Raw genomic sequence first — 22026 nt, forward strand, 5'->3', positions numbered from 1 at the left:
TCTCCACCCTACAGGCTGCGAGCTACTCTAACTTAATACTCTTCCGCTTCCCTGTTCACACTGTTTTTCTCATGTCTTTTTTAACCTGACTCATATTTGCAACATTCTAGGCTCGGATGTGATTAAGAGTCACCAGATGGTATTACTGGAAATGGTTTTGCTTATCTTATTTAAACTGGCTTATTTGAGACCAGTTCCTTCCTGAAGAATTTTTTTATGGCCAAGTGTGATACATTGCCAGTCTCAGTTGTTAAGAATTTGAAGAGTAAAATCTATTTTGTGTAGATGAAGTTGGTTTTTTTTTAAGACTGATGTGTGGGTTCTGCCTGTTGGTTACATCTGTGCAAGCAAACAGCCAGGAGCCTTGTAAATCCAAAATCAATCTGTGCAGAAGTTTGCCTATATTATTAAATTTGTTAGGATCCTAGAAAGAATTGTAAAGGTCTCATACTCTTAGGGGGTGGAAAAATCAAAGCAGCATGAGACCTCTGCTGGATCACTGACAGCCTACAGAAATGTGCTGCTTTGAAAATCAGTTGTTTATCAAAAGGTTTGCAGGCATATACTGCCTGTGAAAGCTAAAATCGAAATGCATTTTTTGTTTCATCGTGCTACACACAGTAATCAGGAATAGAACAATTCAGTCTGATGAGAGTTTTCATTCCTTTTCTTTTAGGGAAAAAAATCCGAATAGCTTTTTCTTTTGCAGTACTTACCTTGTTCTACTACTTTAATGTACAGCTTTCACTGGCTTTCTCAACTGCCACTTATACACCTTCTAAAGCACAGGAAAATTAGTTTTTCATACAAAAGGGAAGAGGTGTTTCATAAATAAGGAAAAGCAGGAGTTCACTTTTACTGCAGTCATTTCTCACAGAAAGGGCAGGGAAAGTGAACAAGATCTTTGTTTGGTGGCATTTTTAATGCTCTCGAAATACTATAATATTCTGTGTAACCAGTCTCTCTTTAAGAACTACCTCTTCCTTCATCTACAAAGAAATCTGCAGCAGTGAACTAGAAAGCATACACAAGTTACATGGCATATTAGAAATATGAAGAAAAAGAGATCTAGACATGTTTTCCCCAAGCTTTCATGTCCTCTTCTTGTTCTCTTCCAACAAGCCTTTAACGATCAGCTCCCTCACTGTGTCCTCCATGTCCTACATAAAGATCCTTCTGGAAAAATGAAAGGTTTTCAGACCTGATGCCACTCTCACCTGGGTAATGGGACTCTGCCCACACAGTTTAATAGCAGCCAGGCTGCACCCCAAGGACCTGATATTGCAGACTCCAGAGCACATACTGTGATCACCCAGTAGCCTCATTTAGCAGAACAGGCAACCCATAACCTTCTCACCTCTCTCAGGAGAGTGTCAAGGCATTGCAAGTGATGCCATAATTGTAACACTCCCTAAGTTACTTCATCATTCATCAGTTTGAAAACCGAGTTAATTAAGTGACAATAGAGGGTTTTGTTCCGTAAAGGAAGCAAAAGAAGAACATTTTCATGCCTCAAGGTGATTATTATTTAAGCCTTGATCCTGCCAAAGTTTATTCACTTGCTTAGGTTATTCACTAGCTAGTTCTGCTTGCTGTTATGTAATTCCTTCAGCCTGTGCCCACTGACTCCAGCCGGGGTGGTACCTCTTCCCTGGGGTTGGATCTCGGCACTCTGGAATATGAACAATGCCAAGGTCTGGGTGAGTTGGTGCAGAACAGTCCTGAGTGTCCAATCATGGTTAACTTTTCAGCTAAGCTGTGCGAGGAGCTGAAAACGCAGTGCTGGTGGGGAGAAGTGAAAGACGTGGGGGGGAGTTTACAAAGTTTGTCTTCAACTGCACAAAAATTAAGTATCTAGTCTAAACTAATAATGTAGGCTTTTTAAATGCTCAATAGAAGGAATTTAAACATCTTATCTAAGAGGTCAAGGTGGTGGATGTGCCTTGCTCCAGCGATGACAAGATGGAGGCTGGACAAGTACCTTAGATAAGATATGCAATATTTCTAGAGGACTAAATTCAGATGAGTTGAATCCCATCCTTAGCATTCCAATAAAAGGAATCTGAAAATGTGGCATAAGTTTTGGCACATGGGCAAAATTTGGCACTACTGCTCTTCATTCAGCTGTTGTGCCTGCAGCTTGCACCAAAGACACCAGCCCATTGCCAATGACAGACATAATGTGAGCAGTGACAGTGAGGTCTGACAAATTCTCCTTTCATTTAACTTTTAACTAAAAGAATTTTAATAAATTAATGCAATTAAATTTAATAAAAACAAATTTAATAAACACTAATATAGCTCTTTAACAGCAAGTACACATACATAGAACAAACTGCAACATGGTAAAACCTGTCCACTCAGTCTTTCAGACTCTGTTGCTCTCTTGCCGACAGTAAGACAAGTAGAAGACTTCTAATGCTGACTGTTTTGGGAGCAGTTGTCTCTACAGCCCAAACACCTACTACTCTCTACAGAGGCCTTGGGACTAGAATGAGAAAGGGAGGCTAGAATGAAATCAGGCCCTCCTGGGTTCATGCTCATGATGAGCGAAAGTGAAAACAGAGAAGAAAATCAATCTCAACACTGGCAGCATTCAGGACCCAGCAGACTGACTCCAAGCTCAGAAGTAACACGGAATTCAGGTTCCTATTAATTTGTCCAATCCCTCCATTTATCGTATAGTAAACCAGGAGTCATTTAGATCACGTCAATGAAGTCAAACTCATATAAAATTATTTTAAGAAAATGCAGCCTAAAGTTTGTTAAAAAAATTCCTGTATGCAAGACTCCATTCCCTAGAGCTACTTTTATTCTGTATTTTCCCCTGTAAAACTGAAAGAAAGAGGACTATTCACCAAAACAAAAAGCAGTTATTCAGTGTTTCATATACTGACAACATTCATCCTCAGGAAGTCTTTGTCGATTGTGCCTCGCATGTATAGTAATAAAGTAAAAGAAACACAAAACTGTGGTGTCTCCATATCCTATGGATGACATGAGACTATTGTCCAGTTATGTTTAAACAATGCACCACCACTCATGGAGAGTCTCCCCAACAACAGTAGCCAGTTACCAGAGGTCAAGCAATCTCTTTAGCCAATTAAAACCAGCATTTCTAGACACTGCTTCATTCAGATATTGTTTCTAGTCTGAAGACTAGTGAATGATAGAAAATAAGGCAAATTAAATCTTATATTACATTGATATAGCATATGTAAACAACAATTAACTCCTCAGTGCAAATTATGAGATGGGGTTTTGTTTTCAGTTCAAGTAATATACAATCAGATTTGTGTGTAATCTATCTGAGAGCTTCAGCTAATTTTAAAAGTGTTCAGAGAATTAATACACATGTGTGCATAGAGATTTAGAGCCTTTATAAGTATATGTTTAAGTATATATACACGTACATATAATGTAAGTAACAGCCTTAAATTACAGGCATATGAAGGTCCTTAAACTAAAAAAAAACCTGAAGGGTTCTAACATAACCAACATGAAAATCAAAGAAGCAAAAATGATTTCTTACTTCAATTTTGTATTTTTAGTACTAATTTTATAAATGGTAAATGTGAGCTATAATGGGAGCTCACTAATGTTTAGCTGCCACTAGAGACCCTTACAGTAAAAAAAAAATAATAAATAAATGAACTCAGCTGTCAAATAATGTAAAAAATAACCTGCTGCAGTCAGCAGGACAGAGAGATGCTAAAACAGTCAGTACCCCAGGGTCCCTGCAGAGCCTGGCTCTGTGCAGCTAATAGGCTACACTCAGCCTTGGGCTGCAGCGGCTCCTGTAAGGCACAAAAAAAAGCTGGGATCCTGGTAGCACCAACAAGCAACTTGAGCTTCAGCTCTCACATTTCACAGTTTTGCAAAGCCATTTTTCTTCTACATCCTTGATCTGTCTGAGAATGATACCTGGTGCTCTTCTACTGTCCTCTCTTGAACATAAACCATGCATTTTTCTTCCAGACAATTTCTTTTGCACCATTTAGTTTTGCAACAGTCATCCCCCAGAGTCACAGATTCTTGTTCCCTTTTCTGCTGAGCTATTATTTAATTTGATATGGCACTTTTCCTGACCTTTGGTCTCCCTCTTCTCTGGCAAATTTTAATAATTTTTGCCACCATAACCCTTACAATCAGTTATATAGGACTTCTTGATTTCAATATATTTGATTTCCTGATATTAAAGAGTATTTTACTGTTATATTTTGTTAAATTCAAGTTTCAAGTTCAGATCTTGAGCATTACTTCAATGCTTCCCCTAGTTCCACCTTGTTGTCAGGAAGCTGATCCAGGATGAATGCTTTTCTGCTAAAACTTCTTCCTGTTTCTTATCAATTATAAAATGAGGGAGTTCTTCTAATTGTTTTCAGGGTTATTTTTCTGTATAGAAACTGGATAGATAGATCTGTTAATTCCTAGATGTACAGATAGTTAAACCACCTCAAGAGCACTGGTGATTTGAGTACTCTCTAAAACAGGCTCTGTGACTCCTTATTCACGTTATTCTTTCCTTCTCCTTATTCCACCTTTGTACCCTCTTCTATCAATCTTCACCCTTGCTCTTAGGAGTTACCTGTCATAATATATGACACCAGTAACTGTGACACCACTGTGTCCTATCTCTGCAACACCCATTAGATTGGCAGAGCACGGACCCTGCCTGGTTCAGCTGCATCAGGAAGGTTAGGAATAACCTCGGGCACTCAGTACCACTTGGCTGTTTCCTATCGTCTTGTGTTTATACTCAGTTACTGCAAATGTGAGGGGGAAAAATAAATCCTTAAAGCATATTGGGGCATTCAGAGGAACAATGCAAATAGTTTTAAACAGCTACGTGGTTTTATTTTCCAGCAAGATCAGTCTGATGAGTAACTTATAAAGTAAATAAATCATGATTCTTGCTGTCAGTGTGTATTATAAACTCTACAAAATGTCAGAGGTCCTTTTGTTGCCTTCCTGCTGGCTTTGCAGAAAGGTGAGGACCTGAGGAATGCCATTCCCAGAGGCCTGTTGGCATAGACAGAGAGGCTGATAGGACCCACATGCTGGTTTGGCTTGACACAGAAGCAGCAAACAGGCAAAAATCAATGTTCTTCCAAGGTGAAAGGAATCAGTTCAGTAAAAAAAAAAAAAAAGAAAAATCTGAAAGCACAAAATATGATTTTTTTCCAGAGACCAGAATGAGAAACCAATAGTGTATAGGAGCAGACAGAGGGTGGCTGGCCCTTGCTTCCAGGGCAGCTTTTTGCCTAAACGCTTCTTAGTAAGGGGCCTGAATTCAGTGTGACTGAGTCACACGGAGTGAAATGCAAACTTGGCTCTGTAAGAATTAAAAAAAAAAAAAAGTCACATGTTTCTGCAAAGGTATTAAAAGTATCCTGTTGAGGATACTTTGTTGCCTCTGTGGCTGCCAGAGAGGGAAAGAATCCTGATCTGTCCCATGGCCAAACCCTGGAAAATTAAACCCTTTTTCTCAGGAGCCTTTCACCTTGTTGGGCTGCTCTGAAAATCTGGAGACAAATCAGAAATTGCCTTGAAAGAAATTTCGTGGTGGTGTGTTCCCTCTCCTGAAGATGATACTGTTCACAGCTGCATCAAAGGGAAAACACTAGAGAACAGTACTTGGATTAGAAGCTTTCAGTGTCAGTCTAGGGATGTATGTTCGAAGTGGTCACCAACCCCGGCAATAAAAACTCTTGGGAGAGAATGCTGCTCTTCTGAAAAATGGCAGACAGTCTAACATGTTAACAATGGGTTATGCTGTCATTAAGGCTATAAAGGATATGAAGTTTTGTGCTTCAGGGCATAAACCAGCCTCTCTGTCAGCCTTGGCAGCAGTGGAAACTTAGCAAATAAGATGATTATAACATGATTGTCCATTGTGGGGGTTTGTGTGTCTTTCTCTGAAGCATTCGATGCTGGCCACGGCTGGAGACAGGATATCTGGACTAGACATTGGCTGGACTACTAATCTGATTTAGTATAACAGACCTTTTATTCCTATTAAGTCTCAGTACAGAGTCAGGTTTCAACTAGTACTGATGGCCATGAAATGCTAAATCCACAGCCCAGTCTACTTGTAGATACCTGGCACAATTCTTCTCAAAGGGAATAAGAGCGTGGTCAAATTCAACTTATGCCATGTCATATTTTTCAAACAAGAAGTAAAAAACAAGTTGTATACTTTATAATTTTCTCCCAGAAATTGAAAAAGCAATGATGATGAATGATTTTGTACCTGGATGGCTAAATTCACATGACGGTTCTGCAAAGGAGACTTAATAGAAATAAGATTCGTGCATCTGACTACAGGATTAAGCTCCAAAAGCAGAATAGCCTTTTAAGCTCTCTATGTTGCTAGCATTCCTCTTGAACAGCATTTCCCCTTTTTGCTTGATCCTCAGATGCAGAAAGTATTTGTTTTCTGATGTGTATGCCTGTAACACTTGCTTGGGGTTTATCTGCAAGTTGATCCCAGACTCAGCCCGCATTTACACTTTTGCAGGGTCCCTTGTTACAGCCAACTACTGCTGACCACAACTCTCATTTCCTCTCTCTGCAAATGTGAAATGAATACTATCATAACCGACCTTCTTAGTATGTGCCAAAGAGAAAAGGTTTTTTTTCTGTTTTATATTTGACTATCCTGCATTTCAAATTACAAAACTGGTGGGATTTACCCCTATCATCTTATGTAGTACAACTTCTACCAGGATCATCATGCAACACCTCTTTTTATTCATTTGTCCAGCACAATCACCCTAAAATGATCTCCAGCATGTACCAATTGTGCCAGATCCTCCATTCATTTGTGTTTGGTCATCTTGGGTGAGAGCTGGGGAGAAAAAAAGCATTCAAATGTGATATAAATATCACCTGTTGAGTAGACCAAACACTATGAACCATTTAGGACAGAACATGATATGTACTTAGACCATGCTGTGCCTAACACTGTGGCATTCTGGTCAGCAGTCTTAACTGTAGATTAGTTTAGAGATAATAATAATAATAATAAATCAAAAACATAACTGACTTCTCTTGATCAGTACTGCTATATGTCAAAGAGAGGAGCTGATTCTCATTTATACAGCATTTGACAGAAAAGTTGACCAACTCGACTGTATGCACAAAGCATCAAGGACCTGAAATTGTCAGGACTTCTGACTTCTCCTGTACCCCACTTCTTCATCAACTCAAAATGAGTGATCCTTCCTCTTAATGGACTGCTAAAACAGACGCAAAAAAGCAAAACCTGGAGAATCATGCTGTTTTCTTTCCCATGGTGATGTCCTATGGATGTACCTGTCTTTATGCACCACAGATGAGTTCCTCCATCTAAATAATTAAAAAGAATCATCTCCAGTGCAGCAGATGTGCCCTGCTGCTGCCTTCTTGCCTTGCTGACCATTCATTCAGTTTGCCTGTGCCTGTTGCTGTCCTTACTTGCCTGACTTGCTCGGGCACATGGACTTCTCGATGTTCAGCTGAAGGGTATTTCCACATAACCTTTGGCAATTTATCCTGTGAACTGTAAAGGATTACACGGTCTGCCTTGCCTCCTCATAGCAGAGCAGGTGGGAAGGGCCATGTACCTCAGTTGTCACAGTGTGGCCAAGGACAAAATTTTGAGTTGCCACCAATTTCAGTTTACAGTAGGAGACAGCTGTGATCTGCAGGGTGTCTACAAGGCCTGACCGAGATTGGGGATGTCACTGACTCCCAAAAATGTACTACCTAAGCAATTAGGCTGGCAAGAGAGGGAGTGATGTACCTGAAGTCATACGATGCATGACAGTACATGCATCCTCACAGAGATCACACATGTAGGGCCACTTCTGCTGGCCCCCAAATCTTCTCCCAGGCATCAGACAGGACTGCTTGCTGTCCGATCTGTCTTCTGAGGTAAGTAGTTTTGTGCTATTTTGGGTCAGAGTACAAAATAAAGAATTATAACCTCTACAAGGGATGGTGTCTCACCAGGAGTTGCCTTTGCAGCATGAAATCTTAAGGAAGAAAGGCAACCTCAAACTTTTAGTATTAAAGGGAACAACTCTGTCTTAATTTCCTGTGGTTTTACATGAGATTTGTCCACAAAGGAACCATCTGTCACCATCTGTTTGATTTTCTTGATTTATTTTTTTTTTCTTGGACAGTTTCACAGTATTGGTATGTGAATGTGCCTCTCCACACCCCTCTCAAAAGGCCAACTAATTTCTTCAATAGATTTGCACCTTGTGTGGATTTTTGTGTCTTTGAGGTGGAGTGTACTTTTCATCAGGTACTGCCTTTCTTTGTTGAATGCTGGTCTCTGGGAGCTGGATGGAATAAGGAACAAAACACCCAACACACACACCAGCTCAGGTTACTTGGATCCCTAAAAAACATGGAGCTCTTCAGGAAGCGAACTGGCTTTTGAAGGGGCGTTTGACATGCTGAAGGGAGTGCTCTTTCTCCAGGTGCTTCCAAGCTGGAAGTCATTGTTTGCACTGTGAATCTTACTGGAGCTTTTTTCATTATTAAAACTACACATTTTGGGGGAAAAAAAGAACCAAAACACACACACACCAAAAAAAAAAAAAAACAAAACCAAACCAAAACCAAAACCCAAAAACCAAAAACCCACAAGAAAACCGTGAAGAATAATGTGAGAAATGAGAAATACAAAGAAGTGATGTACAGACCCAGACTTGTAGATCTGGGGTGCAAAAAAACCCCAAACCAATGACATGAAAATATAGCAAACTTCCAGGATCTGAGGGGGGCCTACAGGGTGGATGGAGAGGTTCTCTTTGTCAGGAACTGTAGCAGTAGGACAAGGAGTAACGAGTACAAACTGAAAGAGGGGAAATTTAGGTTAGATATTAGGAAGAAGTTTTTTACTGTGAGGGTGGTTAGACAATGGAACATGTTGCCCAGGGAAGTTTTGGATGCCTGAACCAAGGTAAGGTTGCACAAAGCAACCTAGTCTAGTGGGAGGTGTCCCGGCCCATGGTGGCGGGGGGATTGAGAGTAGATGATCTCTATGGTCCATTCCAACGCCTTAACATTTAATGGTTCTACGGAAATTCCTTTTTTTTTTTTTTTTTTTTTTTTTGGAAGCCGTCCAAGAGGACAGCGCGGGCCACGCGCTGGGAACGGCACCCGCTGCGGGAAGAGGGGGCTGCGAAGGGCGCACCCGTGAACGCCCCCGAGGAAGCTGCAGCGCCCTTGGGAAAACGCCGATTTCCGTGGCGGTCGGGGCGTCCCCGCTGCCCGCCGGGGGGAACCGTCGCCGCTGCCGCGGAGCCCCCGCAGTGCCGCCCCGCCGACACTGAGGGAGCGCGGCGAGGGTCGGGGGGCGCGCCCAGCGAGGCGGGACGGGGCCCCGCGGAGGGGGGGCGGCCCCGCCCCGGCGGCGATCGGAGCCCGGCCGCCTACAAGCCCCATGGTGCCGCGCGGGGCGGCGGCGTGTGACGCGCCGGGAGAGGGGGCGGTGGCGGCGGCGGCGGCAGCGGAGGGTCCGTGTCTCCCCTGCCGCGTCCCCTCGCTCGGCTCGGCGGGCGCCATGTTGGCTTGAGCCGAAGATGACAGGGGGCGGCTGCGGGCGAGGATCGCGCTGAAGGAGCGGCACCTTCGGCTCGTGGCGCGGCTAGCGCGGCTCTTGGGGGGCGCCCGGAGCGGCCGGCGGACGAGGCGGGAGAGGGAGGGAGGGCGGGCTGAGGAGGCGGCGGCGATGCGAGCGGAGAGCTGAGGCTGCGGGAGGCGGCCGCCGTCGAACGCCCCCCGGCCCCCGCCGAGTGCCGCGGGGGAGGGCTCTCCCCTCCGGCCGCCCTCCCTCCCCGGCCCGTGTCCCCGCCGGCGCTGTTGGATGCCGCACAGCGCCTAGGGGGGGCCGCAGCCCGGCGTCCTCCCCAGCGGCCCCGGGCCCACCCCGGCCCTCCCGCCTCCCTGCTCCGCCGACCAGGGCAGGAGCCAGGTCCTGCCTGCACGCCCGGGTCGCCTGCGCCGGCTGAGGAGGTGACTTGGACGCACTATTATCCCGCGTGAATCATCCCGTCGTCATTTGCCGAGGCTGGGAGAGAAGGCAGAGGGAGAGAAGGGGGGAAAAAGCCCGCACGCAGCTCATGTGGCGGTGTAGTCCTGCTGCCTGGTCTACCTGGCACCGCTGGTGCTGCTGCCGCCACCGCCGCCGCTGCTGCTGACAGGGATCTGCTGCCATCTCTGGTCTCCCGCTGGCTCCTCCGGTACAGCCTGGCACCGCTGCCCCTGGATATCCCTGCTCCTCAGCCAGCCGCCTTCCCCGCTGCTTGCCGGGCACTTATTTCGCGTAGGGGACGTGGAAGCTGCTGCCTCCGACACTGACACCGGTTTTGTTTCTTGAAGATCTCCAGCGGGCTGCTCTTGGTGCTGCCTTTTTTTTTTTTTTTTTTTTTTTTTAAAGTTCATTTTAAGCCATTTAGGGTAACATCAAAATGTCCAGCAGTGTTCCAGCTGATATGGTGAGTCTTGGACTCTTTATTAGTAGCATTATTATAGAATAACGTTTATTTCGACCTGTTTTTGGCAGAGAAGATGGAAAGAAGGGTGTGGGAAGAAAAAACCAAAAAAGTCTCCGTTGCGTATTTAAGGAACATTAAGTTCCCAGTTAATAACTCCCCCTCCCGCCCCAAATGCTGGTTCTGCTTCGCTTTTTGGTAGCGGAGTGGGAGATCTGCAGCGTCGCCTCCTGTGTAGCAAGGGAAGGGGTATACCAGCGCTCCCTTACCTATGGCCGTCAGTACCTGACTGCTCACGCTTGTCTCGTGTAGCACTGCTCTTCAGCACCGTTGAGCATTTTTTGGGGGAAGATAAATCGAAGTAAAACATTTGGGATGAATTGCTCGACACGGTTTTTTCCTTTTTTTTTTTTTTTTCTTTCTTTAAATACTTCTTAAACTTGACTTGTATCTTGCCGACGCTTTGTCTTCTGATGTTGGTGGGAAGTTAATCTGTTCGCTTGCTGCCGGGTGAAGAGCGAGAGAGAAATTCTCATGGGCTTTATTTTCATGGCGAGGTTCTTTGTGCACTAGCTGCAATCTGGACGTTTTTCAAGGGCACTCCTAGTACTTCTTATGGCGGACTGTACTTCAGCTTGTATTGGATACTCGGCTCCGTACATTTAAAATAGGAAGGGATAGCTGGGCATGAGGAGGTAGGGTGAATCAGGTCTGCTGGGTAATCGTCCGTTCAGCACGACTTTCTCCGTTTGTATATATTTCCATGAATCAGGATACATTTCCATAAATCACTTAATTGGGGAAAAATAAAACCCCAAACTTGTAGCTACAGTTAGGTATGTTAGTTCTTTATTCTTAGGGCAGAATATTTTCATGTATCTCCACATGACTGTTCACATTTAAAGGTACTTGCCCCCCACCACCACCCCGAAAGCAGAAGATTTGTCTATGTTGGGTTTTTTTTTCCTTTGAGGGTGAAATTCTGTTTTGAGTGTAAAACCTGCCCCGGTAGTGCTAACGGTAAAACCGAGTAGCCCTTGTTTCAGTCATACTTATGGCAAGTGGGCTGTTGAAATAATGGTATCCTGTTTGTTGCTTACTTTAAGTGTTTCCTTCGCAGCTTTTGTACAGCAGTCACAATGAGTAAATTTTGACCAAAAAAAACCCAAACCAGTAAGATATTGGGGATGATCAAACACCTTTATAAGCTTACTTTTTTTTTCTTTTCTTCCGCCTGCCTTTCTCAAATACTGTAAATAAATTTTGCTTCCCCTGGACGAAAAGAGCGATCAAAGGATTTGAAGTCAGAGGCAATAATCTCCTCAGCTATCAGTTCTCACATATTTCTTTTTGGTCTCTCTCTCTGACTGTTAAAGCCTTCTGAACCCCCTTCTTGCTTGCGCGTGGCTGTCTAGCGTTATATCTCAGAAATCCTCGCCTTGGCTGTGGAGGATTAGATGCAAATCTCAGTGCTGCTTTTTAAGTTGCCTGGAGGAGTCCCTTGACTGTGACATGAAGCGCACTCCTCTCTCACCCTGGGCTGAGCTGCCACCTCCACACTCCTACTAGGTCCTGGCTGCCACTAGGCCTGTAATGTTTTACATTTTCTGCAAAAGATACAGATGTTAAGACAGGTAAAATACAATTTTGATTTTATGAAAACTATTTCCTTCTGTTGTTACAGTGTAATGAGAATACCACTACCGGGAATAGCTGGGCCTAGTGCTGCTCTGTTTATTCAAATCAGGAAGAAGCTTGTTATACATAGTGATGTTTAAATACTGAGTCATTACAAAAACACTTGAATGAAGATGTTACCAATGACGATAGAATTTAACTGAATAAATAGATATATTCTGCTCTGGATGTATTCTGCCCTGTCTTGGGATCATTTGTCCTTTATTTTCTGCATTATTAACTGCACTTTCTCTATGAAAGTTTGATGTGTGTTGTGGAAATTCCAGTTATTAATTACAACTGATAAATATTACTTTATAAAAAGAGTGCTTGAAAACTCACTGTGGGTCTCCTTTTGTCACCATCCTCCATATTTCAAAGGAGCTTGTTCAAGAAAGAAAATGAAATTGCCGTTTGTTTGCTCTTTAAAGAGGAGCACTTACCAGGCTGTCACGTTGTTTGTATATGTTTTTATTTAATGTAGGATTTTGAAGTTTGCGTTTCTCTTATCCACCCACTTTGTAATTTGCATTTGCAAAAAATTGATTTCCCATTTCTTCAGGAGTTGGCATCAGTGTGATGGAGTGTCATGTTATGAAGACTCCATTACACTTAGTAAATCTGCTATGAATTACATAAGTATTACAATAATTATCCTGGAGACTGTTTATGTCAGATTCATGAACTAACCCTCTCATAATAATAATATTGTAATTGCTACTTCTTAAAAATGTGTTCATTTGTCTTCCTGTCCCACCTTTGAGAATGATGTGCTCTACATAAATTCATAGTAAATTATCTGATCTTCAGCAAGCTTTGTATTTGTAAGTAGGCATAATTTGACCCAGTCTCCTGTTCTCTGACATTTAGTTGACTTCTTTCCAGAACTGCAGCAGATTTTACCAGCTAACCATTTCAACATCACTTCTTAAATAATTAACACAGTACTTTATAATTTGCATTCCACTAATAAATTGGATAGTGACACACCACATTCCGGGTATTGTAAGTTTGTGGTGCATTATTCCTTGGCAATGTGTGCTACTTACAGGTTAAAACTCCACTCCTGAAATAAAACCTGCTAATATTGACCTCTCTACCTGAGTAGTTTCATTACCTTCCTTAGGACTAAACATGTATGGGGCAGTACTTGAAGATTATACTGCATATTTAGAGCCTAATTCGGTTCAATTTTTCACTGGTGACTGTAGTGGCAGCAGGGCATCTTTGATATGTTCAGTAATTTCATCAGCTAATTTATCAGTTTTACCATTTGGTAGCAGTTAGAATTTGACTGTGAATGACAGCAGGGTTGTTTGCAAGTTGTATTTCTTTTGTAATGATACATAGACATGAGGTGGTTTATGGTCTTGTGAAATTAATCACGCTGTTTTTTTGAGTGGACCAAATGAAAACGGTTTGATATTTGTTAAAACACTGTAGCTGACTATTTATAACTATGAAAAACTCAGTTCAGTCAAGAAGTTATTCCTCAATTGAATAATCCCCGTTATTTGAATGGAGTCATCACAAGAATCTGGCAAGCTGCATCTCTGTATTCTGTGTGCTTAAGATACTTCTCCTTCTAGTTACAATTCTTCAGAGATCTTAGAATTCCACAGTCTTAGAATTTAAGTCTGCATGACTGAAAAGTATTAACAGTGTCCACTGTTTCCTGTATTTGGTGCATTTTATGTAGGTATGAAAAGGCTCTGCCAGCGCTCTCTGGGCAGTTCTTTGCATGCTCTCTAAGATATCCACTTCTTTTTCTGTGTGAGTAGTAACAGAGGGTGATGCTTTTGGCTTGTGGTGGGGGTTTTATTGTTTGTTCGTTTGTTTTGCTGTCAGTTTTTTTTTTTGGTTTTTTTTTTTCATTTGATAAACAGCAAAGTGCCAGAATCTGTCAAACAATTTAAAGTTTTAATTTTTTATGTGCACAGCGATTGAATCCATATGCTATACTTAAGAGATGTAAGTGGTATGGGAGAGATTATTTTTAAGAAAACTGAATGTTTGGTGCGAGACAGTTGCAGACATACAAGAGGATGAAGTGCATGGTCTAAAATACTTATATGTTTGGGCAATATTAAAGGGGGTAATAGGTGGAAGAACGACAAATAGAAACCCTGCTCAGTTCACTCCTTGTTAGTGTCAGCATCTTTAATGGAAATGTGTAGGTGCATGTTCTTTTTTAGGAAATTTAATATAGAATGGTGATGAATAGTTTAACATATATAGGGACTTGCTTTTTCATACATATTAATGGAGGCTAATGGTGGAAAAGGTTGGACTTGTAGCTGATGCTGCATCAGCAGGGGAATCTTAGCATCCAAGAATAAGGCTCAGACAGGAAAGATTCAAAGGAGTAACTGGTTGTATGGCAGCTGAATTTTGTTGTCCACCGTTCAGTCTAAACGCTCATTTAGGAATAATACATGTACTTTGTTCACTGATAGCATTTTAATGTATTGGAACAAAATGTGAGAAGTCATACATCTCTGTTCTTCTGTTTTAGCTGCTTTTCATTTTGCCTTCAGCAGATCCTTTTTCTGGTTTTGAAAATTAATGTATTCCTAGTAGCCTCTGTGCATCATAGTCATAAGTTAGTCCCCTACTTTTTTTAATAATAAAAGTCTAATTATTTCTCTGTATTTTTGTAAACCCCCACATGTTGAAAGTTCATTACATTCTATGATAAAAGTAGCTTATCGAGTTTTTCTGTATGGATATTTTTTCCTTCCCCTTTTTGATTTTTCACAATTATTTGCTGATTGTAACAGATAGGAGTAGCCTATTTTTTGCCATTTTCAAGTGTTTGTTTTGCGTTGTTTGCCTATTCTTGGAAAAGGAATTGGTGGGATCTGTGTTAGAATGAACAGCTTGAAGAAGCTTTTTCCTGACTGCGCGTATATTGAGCAATATATAAGCCAGTTGAGCCCTTGTGTAGCATATTGCAGTGCTTCTTGTAACAAAATGAAGAACCTCCTTCTTGTTATCTGCAGCAGTGGCCAGGGATAAACTTAGCAAAGCTGATGTTGAGTGTATATAGTTGGGTATACTCCAAAATGATTTGTTTTTATCATTTCCCCCACCCACGTGTTTTTGTTTCACAGATTAAAAAATGTCATACCTATTTATCTAAAAACCAAAAAGAAACATCTTAGTAACTACTGACTTTTTATTTATGGTATTGTAGTAGAAACTTTGTAACATACTAACACATTAAAGGTACTCTGAAGCAGTGTTTGCTTGTCCTTCATCTCCTTTGCTTTGGGACTGAGCAGCTGCAACCTGTGGATGAGAGGCTGGGCCTTGGTGCAGCTCTATACTTCAGATGGAAGCGTAGGCTGGTGGTGTAAACTGTTCCTTCCTTCCTGCCACCCACCCTTGTTTTTGTTGTTACCTGAATTGGTTTCTCTTTGCTTTTGTTGTCTCACTCCATGAAATACTGGAGGGCACATATACTGAAGGACATTCAACTCCTCCCTTGTTGGGAATGCTGGGAAGCCAGCAGTAGCTGCTGGCAGGTTCCATCAGGACTGAGAGACAAAAACCAAATGCTGAGTATATCTGAGTGTGGTAAAATGATCACATCTACAGCAGGAACTCAATTCTGCATGTTAAAAAATTTACAGACATCATCTGTGGTAAATGGACAGGTCAGTCAGGGCCTGAATGGGGACAAATTGCACTTCTTAGATGTGGAATTAGGGACAACTTCAGGTATGTGCAGTCTGTGTTTCACAAGCTTGGAGCTTGTGACTGCTGTTTGTGCATATATAAAGCTAAATTTTAGATCATTCAAGGCCCACATCTCACTTCCTTGACTTGGCATAAGGCAGTAGTAGGAAGTTAGCCTGGCTGAATGTGGTCCTTGCAGCAGACTTCGTAAGCAATGCTTTCATGATACTGTAAACAAAATGCCTATGGGCATGCTTTGCTGGGTTTTTTTTGAGAGTTCTTCCTAAGTGCAACTTTTGTTGAAAGCCATGATCATGGCATTTGCAGTCAGTGGGATTTACTTGTTTTATATTTCTGGTCAGATTTGCTACTCAGTAGAAGTCAGAATGTAAACTTTTGGTGATGTCTGTATATCTGCATATACAGTAGTGAGCAGAATGGAGACCTCAGATCTGACTCAGCCTGTGAGTGCTACACTAGCTTGCAGAAATCCAGAAATGTCTGGAAAGTGACTAATCATTCTTGTGGTTTTATGTAAAAGAGATAGTACAGCTTACTTTCAGTCTCTTCTGAGTACAGTATTGGATCCACTGGCTTGGTTATTCTAAGTATGGTGAAAGGTGTTGCTGCTGAGCAGTACTCTTTCTCACATTAAGTCTGTTTTCACAGCAATTAATTGAGGCTACTGAAGTAGCAAGCCTTCCCTGCCACAATTTTGCATGCATAAACTTTAGCTCATCATAATTATTAAGGGATTATGACTGAGTACGCTGATTTCATTTTAGAAGTTGTTGAAAATGAGCAGAATGTCAATGAGAGATTTTAATGTCATTGTTCTCATGTCAAATCTAAACTTTGAGACCCCAGCTCTTCACCAGTTTTGACATAATTTAGAGATCTGTCTTTTTATATTCGGTTACTGTTAAAAATTATCCTGTAAATTCTTCTAGAAGGACAGGCTTTAATTTTTGACAGCTTCTGTTATACATATGTTGCAGAACATCTTAAAGCAATGACTGGAACATTTTTCACTTGGTATACCTCCAGACAAATAGAAAGTCACAGATGTACCTCTAAGTGTTGCAAGCACTGATGGTGAGGAAAGACTGAGAGAAGAAAAGCATGAATAATCAAGACCCTGCAAGAACTGGTAGGAGAAGAGGTTACTGAGACATCAGTTGAGGTTCTGCAAACAGCATTGTGCACTTCAATATTATGGGATTTTTTGTATCTGAAAAGAAATTTAAAGGGAGAGAAAAGTTGCTAAACAAGCTTTCTAATAGTGTAGATAAATTATGTAGGAGGTCTGTTTGTTTTTGAGAGCAATACTTAAAGAAAAAGTTAAGACCTTCTCATTTGTAGGTCTGCTGGGCCTCCAAGGTATAGTTCTGCAAAAATACTTAAATGTTGCAGCTTACAACTCATATATTTGTGGAAATTTAGTGTATTTTGTGGTCACTAGCTGGAAATGTGTTTAGCTGCTTGACAGAGGATGAGTTTATTGCTACTTGTAAACCATACACAGTGAAGGCCTGCTCTCAATTCGTAGTAAAACTTTGCAAGTATATTTGAAATCTGATTTAAAAAACAGTGTACATTTCCTACAAGTAGTAACTGTGTATAAAATGAAGATTTGGCAGATTGCACAACTGTGATACTGCCGTCGGTGTCTTACAGGTTTTTTTTCTACTTTCTATAAAGAAATGTGAAAATAGTTTGCCAGTGGCAGGATTACATTTGTGGGTTTGTTTTGGTTTGGCTACTCACTTAAAATTATTTGGGTGATTCAGTTTACAGTTAAATGGAAAGCTTGTGGCAGAGTTTAGCTGAGACTTTATTCCATGTCACTGTTGTTATGGAGACAAAAATAAACAAAAAACTCTTTTGAGTTTTATGTATCTGATACAGACTAACCAAGTAAAACCAGAGATTCTGTCTAAGGCTTTGGTAGGTTTGTTTTACTGCTACTGAACAAGAAATCTGTGCCTTAGTGGGATGTAGGTACCAAAATGATACTTCCTGTTCAACTGCAGGGATCTGGAGATGTTTGTGTTGGTGTCTGCCTACTGTGATGCTTTCAGTCTCTCTTGAGGGCTGGCACAGGTTACTGTTCAGGCCAGTCTAATTTATGTCAGTAGCTCGGGCCACTGCTGAGGAACAAAGGTGGTCTTATTGTGGAGTGCTCTTTAGCTGCAGCTGAGGATCTGGATTTTGATCTGTGAATCTATTGGCCATTTGAATGGGAATGAAAGCTTAGCTCCTTTTTTTTTTTTTTTTTAAGGGTGGTCCTGAGCTCTTCTGTAAGCTCTGTGATCTTCATTATGCAATATTAACTGTTTCATGTTGCATAAGAAGTTATCTCAAGCACTTGATAAAAGTGGGAGACCAATTTCAAAATAAACACAAGGAAGCTATATGTGTTTTTCTTTGAGATTGAAAGGAAGAATATGTTTCATCTCAAAAAGAATAGTACTTCAAAGCCATATACTGTAGTATTGGTTCGTATCTCCTCAGCTAAGTTAGGATATTGTAATGCTTTGTGGTCTGGCAGAGATCCACATCACCATAATCTGTTTCTGATACTTAACATATACTCTAGATGGTACTAATTAATCTGTCCCCAGAATCTAACATATGTTTTTAATATAGAGAAATAATGCAATAGTGATAAAATAGTGAAGTGCAGTGTTAATCAAATATCTTTCATAGCTGAGGTTGTAAATTGAGAATTCTCTTCTTAGAAGTAGATTAGTGCCAATCTACATGTGAATATATGTGGCATATACTAGTAAGTCTCAGGAAACTTATTATAAGTTACATTACTATAAAATAGTTCTTCTAAAATAGCAGTCCCTTTCAGTATTTATTTTAAAATTAAATATTGTCTTACATGTTTTAGACATGCTTACCTTTTATATACTGTAAGAGAGTAACCGGAAGGCTTTGTATGCTTTTAAAGTCTGAAGTACCTAGTTGCAGTATTTTAATTAGAGAATTCATATTTTATGGGCAGTAACATCAAAATAAAGTCAGTTTTTGAAATAGTGTTGTGTGTTTGTGTTTGATGCACAACACATTACTTAGGGCATATTAAATGTGAATATTTATGTCATTTTTCCTGTGAATGAATATGCTTTTAATCTGTGCAAATGAGTTACACATCATAACAGCTGTGCAGTCACTTCTGAATCCAGGTTATTGATCTGTGATGGAAACAAACTTGATTGGACTTGCACGTTTTACTGATTTATACTTTGCAAACTTGTATAGCTATTTTTGGCAGTAAACCCTAAACTCTTAGAAAACTTCATTAAAATGTTTTAGGAGCGTGGAATAAATCCCCATTTGCTAACTCCATATGATTCAGTGATAATGAAGTTAACATGAAATCACACACAGAATTCCAGTACCCATATTATAACACATAAGTGTTGATGAGGATGTAGTGTATGTTTATTAGAATAATTAAAAAGCTGTTCTGTCAATAGTTTTGTTCTCTCTCTTATCAGAACTTCCTTTGGTTTTGCTTGCATTAATTTTCTGGATTTTATCTGCTGGACTGCAGTGTCCTATACTTAGCAGGACTCGTTATGGGAAGGCATCATGGGTTTTGTACCAAAATATGCTGTAATGTGTATTCTTTATGCTGTGAATTTCCAAGAAAAGCTGTTTTAAAGACCACTCCTATAATTCAAAGATACATTAAGTATTTTATGCAAGGTCAGTTCTGTGCTAGTTCACTTCAAGCTCAAATCCAAAGGAAGGAAAGCTTTTATCTCAAAAAAAAAAAAAAAGTTAGAAGTATGCTAGTGAGTATTTCTAGTTGTCTAGACGGAAGACTGGGGTTTTAAGGTACAATGTATTAGGTCTGACACTAAGGGAACAGCTTGTTACCAAGATATTTGACTTTGTCTTGAGCATCTCATTTTCATAACTAATGGCAAGATGACTAGGAGCTCTTTTTAAAGAGGAACTGCTGCTGGGTTTGGTTTCTGTCTACTTACTGCCTCTGGCCAGTATATTTCCATGAGAATCAGGATTTCATGTAAACCTGAAAATGAGTAATTTTTTTTTTTTTTAATTACATATATTTAAAATTATTTGGAGTTTCAAAATAGCCACTGTAGTGGGTGGAATGCTAGGTAGACTGTAAGTGGGGTTGTAATGAGGGCTCTGGTGGAAGTGGCCATGGGTAATTGCCAAATTGTCTTAGTTTGGAGAAGGTCATGTTGGGATTGTTTCTTCTCACTAGGAAGGGAGAAGGTGGTTCAGGGGATAGCCAGGGAAATCCCTATGGAGGGATGCAGTGCAGTTGCAGTGTATTTCTTGTTCGAGCATTCTCAGGCAGGCACTTGATGACCCTAGCTTATGTGCTCCTTGCACTTAGCTGCAGGAGGTAAGTAGGAGTTGGAAAGCTTTTGATGGGGAAGATGTGGATGGACTGCAGAGCCACTGCTGTAACTTTCCTCGAATTAACTGTGAAGAATTGGAAATCTCTCTTTATCGAGCCTGGCGCTATTTTTAAGCTGAACTTGTCTTTCAGTACATATTTTCTGGCTTTTAAGCAAATACAATTTATCTTGTATGCTTTGCTATTGTGAGTATGGTGTATGTGCCATTGCACTATGTATGTCATACATGGAAAACTCATAGTAAGAGGGAACTCCTTCCACTTGTAAAATGAAGTACAAAACCAGTCCTAAATACCTGATTGTTCAACAGTATTTATCCATCCTATGGTATAAATACTTAATTGTCTCTTCTTCCAGAACGAGGTGCTTTTCCCCCTCACCTTATTCAGCACATCCTCATTGTTCAGAGGCTGGATCAGTGTCTTACCTTCCTGTACTGCTCAAAATTTTCTTGGAAGATGAGTCTTAATCTTCAGCCTTCCTGTGATACTAGTCTCCTTAATAAGTATTTAATAAAAATCCATTACTTTTGGAAAATCTGCAGGAGAAGAGTTTATTATTTATAAAAAATTGTGGATATTGTGTAAATATAGTTTCACTTAAATATACTCCTTATGCTAGATAACTCTGCAGCAGAGTTGCAGGGAATAAAATCCAACGGTTTCAACTGCAGTTAGCCAAACAAAATTCGAACAAGATCAAGACTTTCTTGTTGTGTTGTTTTGGGTTTTGTTTTGTTTGTTTGTTTTTGGTTTTTTTTGGTGTGGGTGGTTTGGTTTGGGTTTTTTTGTGGTGGTTTTGATTGGTTGGTTGGTTTTTTAATGACATTTTATATTTTAGCTAAATTTTGTTGATATTTCTCAAGCCAGTGCTGCTCTGGTGCATCTTCTATGCCTGTCAATCTAGATTGTTCAGAACATGGCTGTACTAGCATTTGTTAATCCAGTGTGCTCTTTGCTGATCTGAAGGGTTTATTCCAAAAGAGTTCTTGTGGACAGTGAGTTAATTATAATGAGGCAAAAGTCAATAAAATATTTATACACTGAGATGTGCTCCAAGAACATTTGGAGAAAGGTTGTAACTATATTAACGAGTTGTAAATAGCAAGTTTTGAGGCTAATGCTTTAGGGGAAACCAGTTTTCATACCCACTTTATTTAGGGTTATGTTAGTATTTCTTTCCACTCTTATTATTGTTTGAGAATCACATGGTTTTGTCGAAGTGCTTTTGTTGATCTTGCAAACAACCTGAGAATCTGAGCACTTGATTATCAATTATTGCCTTAATGTAGCTGTCAGTTTTCATTTGCCTACTTTTCAAATAGCATGCTCTCAGTTTAAATCTGAAACAATCTTATGAGCAGGAAACAAATCCACAGCAATTTCTCATGTTCAAGGATGTGGGGATTTAGTTTTATTCTTAAATGATCTTGCTTAAATTCTGTATTAATTTTTTTTTTTTTTTTTAGGAAATGAAGTGTAAGACAACTTGTCCTATCCATAGAGCACAGAATGATTTTCAGTCAATGCTTTTATCTGCAAATGTGCTGCTTGGTAAATTTCAAAGTCAGCTTTGAAAAAAACCCAACTCAACAGACAAGTAACAAAGTGAATCATTCAGAGTGCTGACGAGTGCCAGATAAGGCAGAGTGTAGGTAGTTTCCTGCCTTTCATAGTTGATTCTGCTGCTGCATGTCAGGCCTGACTTTGATGCTTAGGTGTCATAGGTTATGAATTTTATTTATAATGAACGTGTGGTTAGGAGGT

At 40.5% G+C, this 22026-nt stretch overlaps 2 protein-coding genes across 2 annotated transcripts in view; one reads left to right on the top strand and one right to left on the bottom strand.

Moving 5' to 3' along the window:
- Nucleotides 1-8778: 8778 nt before the first annotated feature.
- LOC113950978 (translation initiation factor IF-2-like) lies at nucleotides 8779-10213 on the bottom strand. The gene is made up of 3 exons (XM_027651472.1): nucleotides 10151-10213; nucleotides 9157-9876; nucleotides 8779-8814 (listed from the first exon to the last, which is right to left on the bottom strand). Exons 1-3 carry the CDS (start codon nucleotides 10211-10213, stop codon nucleotides 8779-8781), a joined length of 819 nt encoding a protein of 272 aa, XP_027507273.1.
- The window catches only part of UBL3 (ubiquitin like 3), a 56157-nt gene continuing 43621 nt past the window's right edge, over nucleotides 9491-22026 (top strand). The window contains exon 1 of the mRNA XM_027651578.1: nucleotides 9491-10493. Within this exon, the coding sequence (XP_027507379.1) occupies nucleotides 10467-10493 (27 nt within the window). The 5' untranslated portion in view covers nucleotides 9491-10466. The remainder of the gene's footprint in view (nucleotides 10494-22026) is intronic.

Source organism: Corapipo altera, unplaced genomic scaffold (assembly GCF_003945725.1).
Source record: "Corapipo altera isolate COAL_440 unplaced genomic scaffold, ASM394572v1 0, whole genome shotgun sequence".
Lineage (NCBI taxonomy): Eukaryota > Metazoa > Chordata > Aves > Passeriformes > Pipridae > Corapipo > Corapipo altera.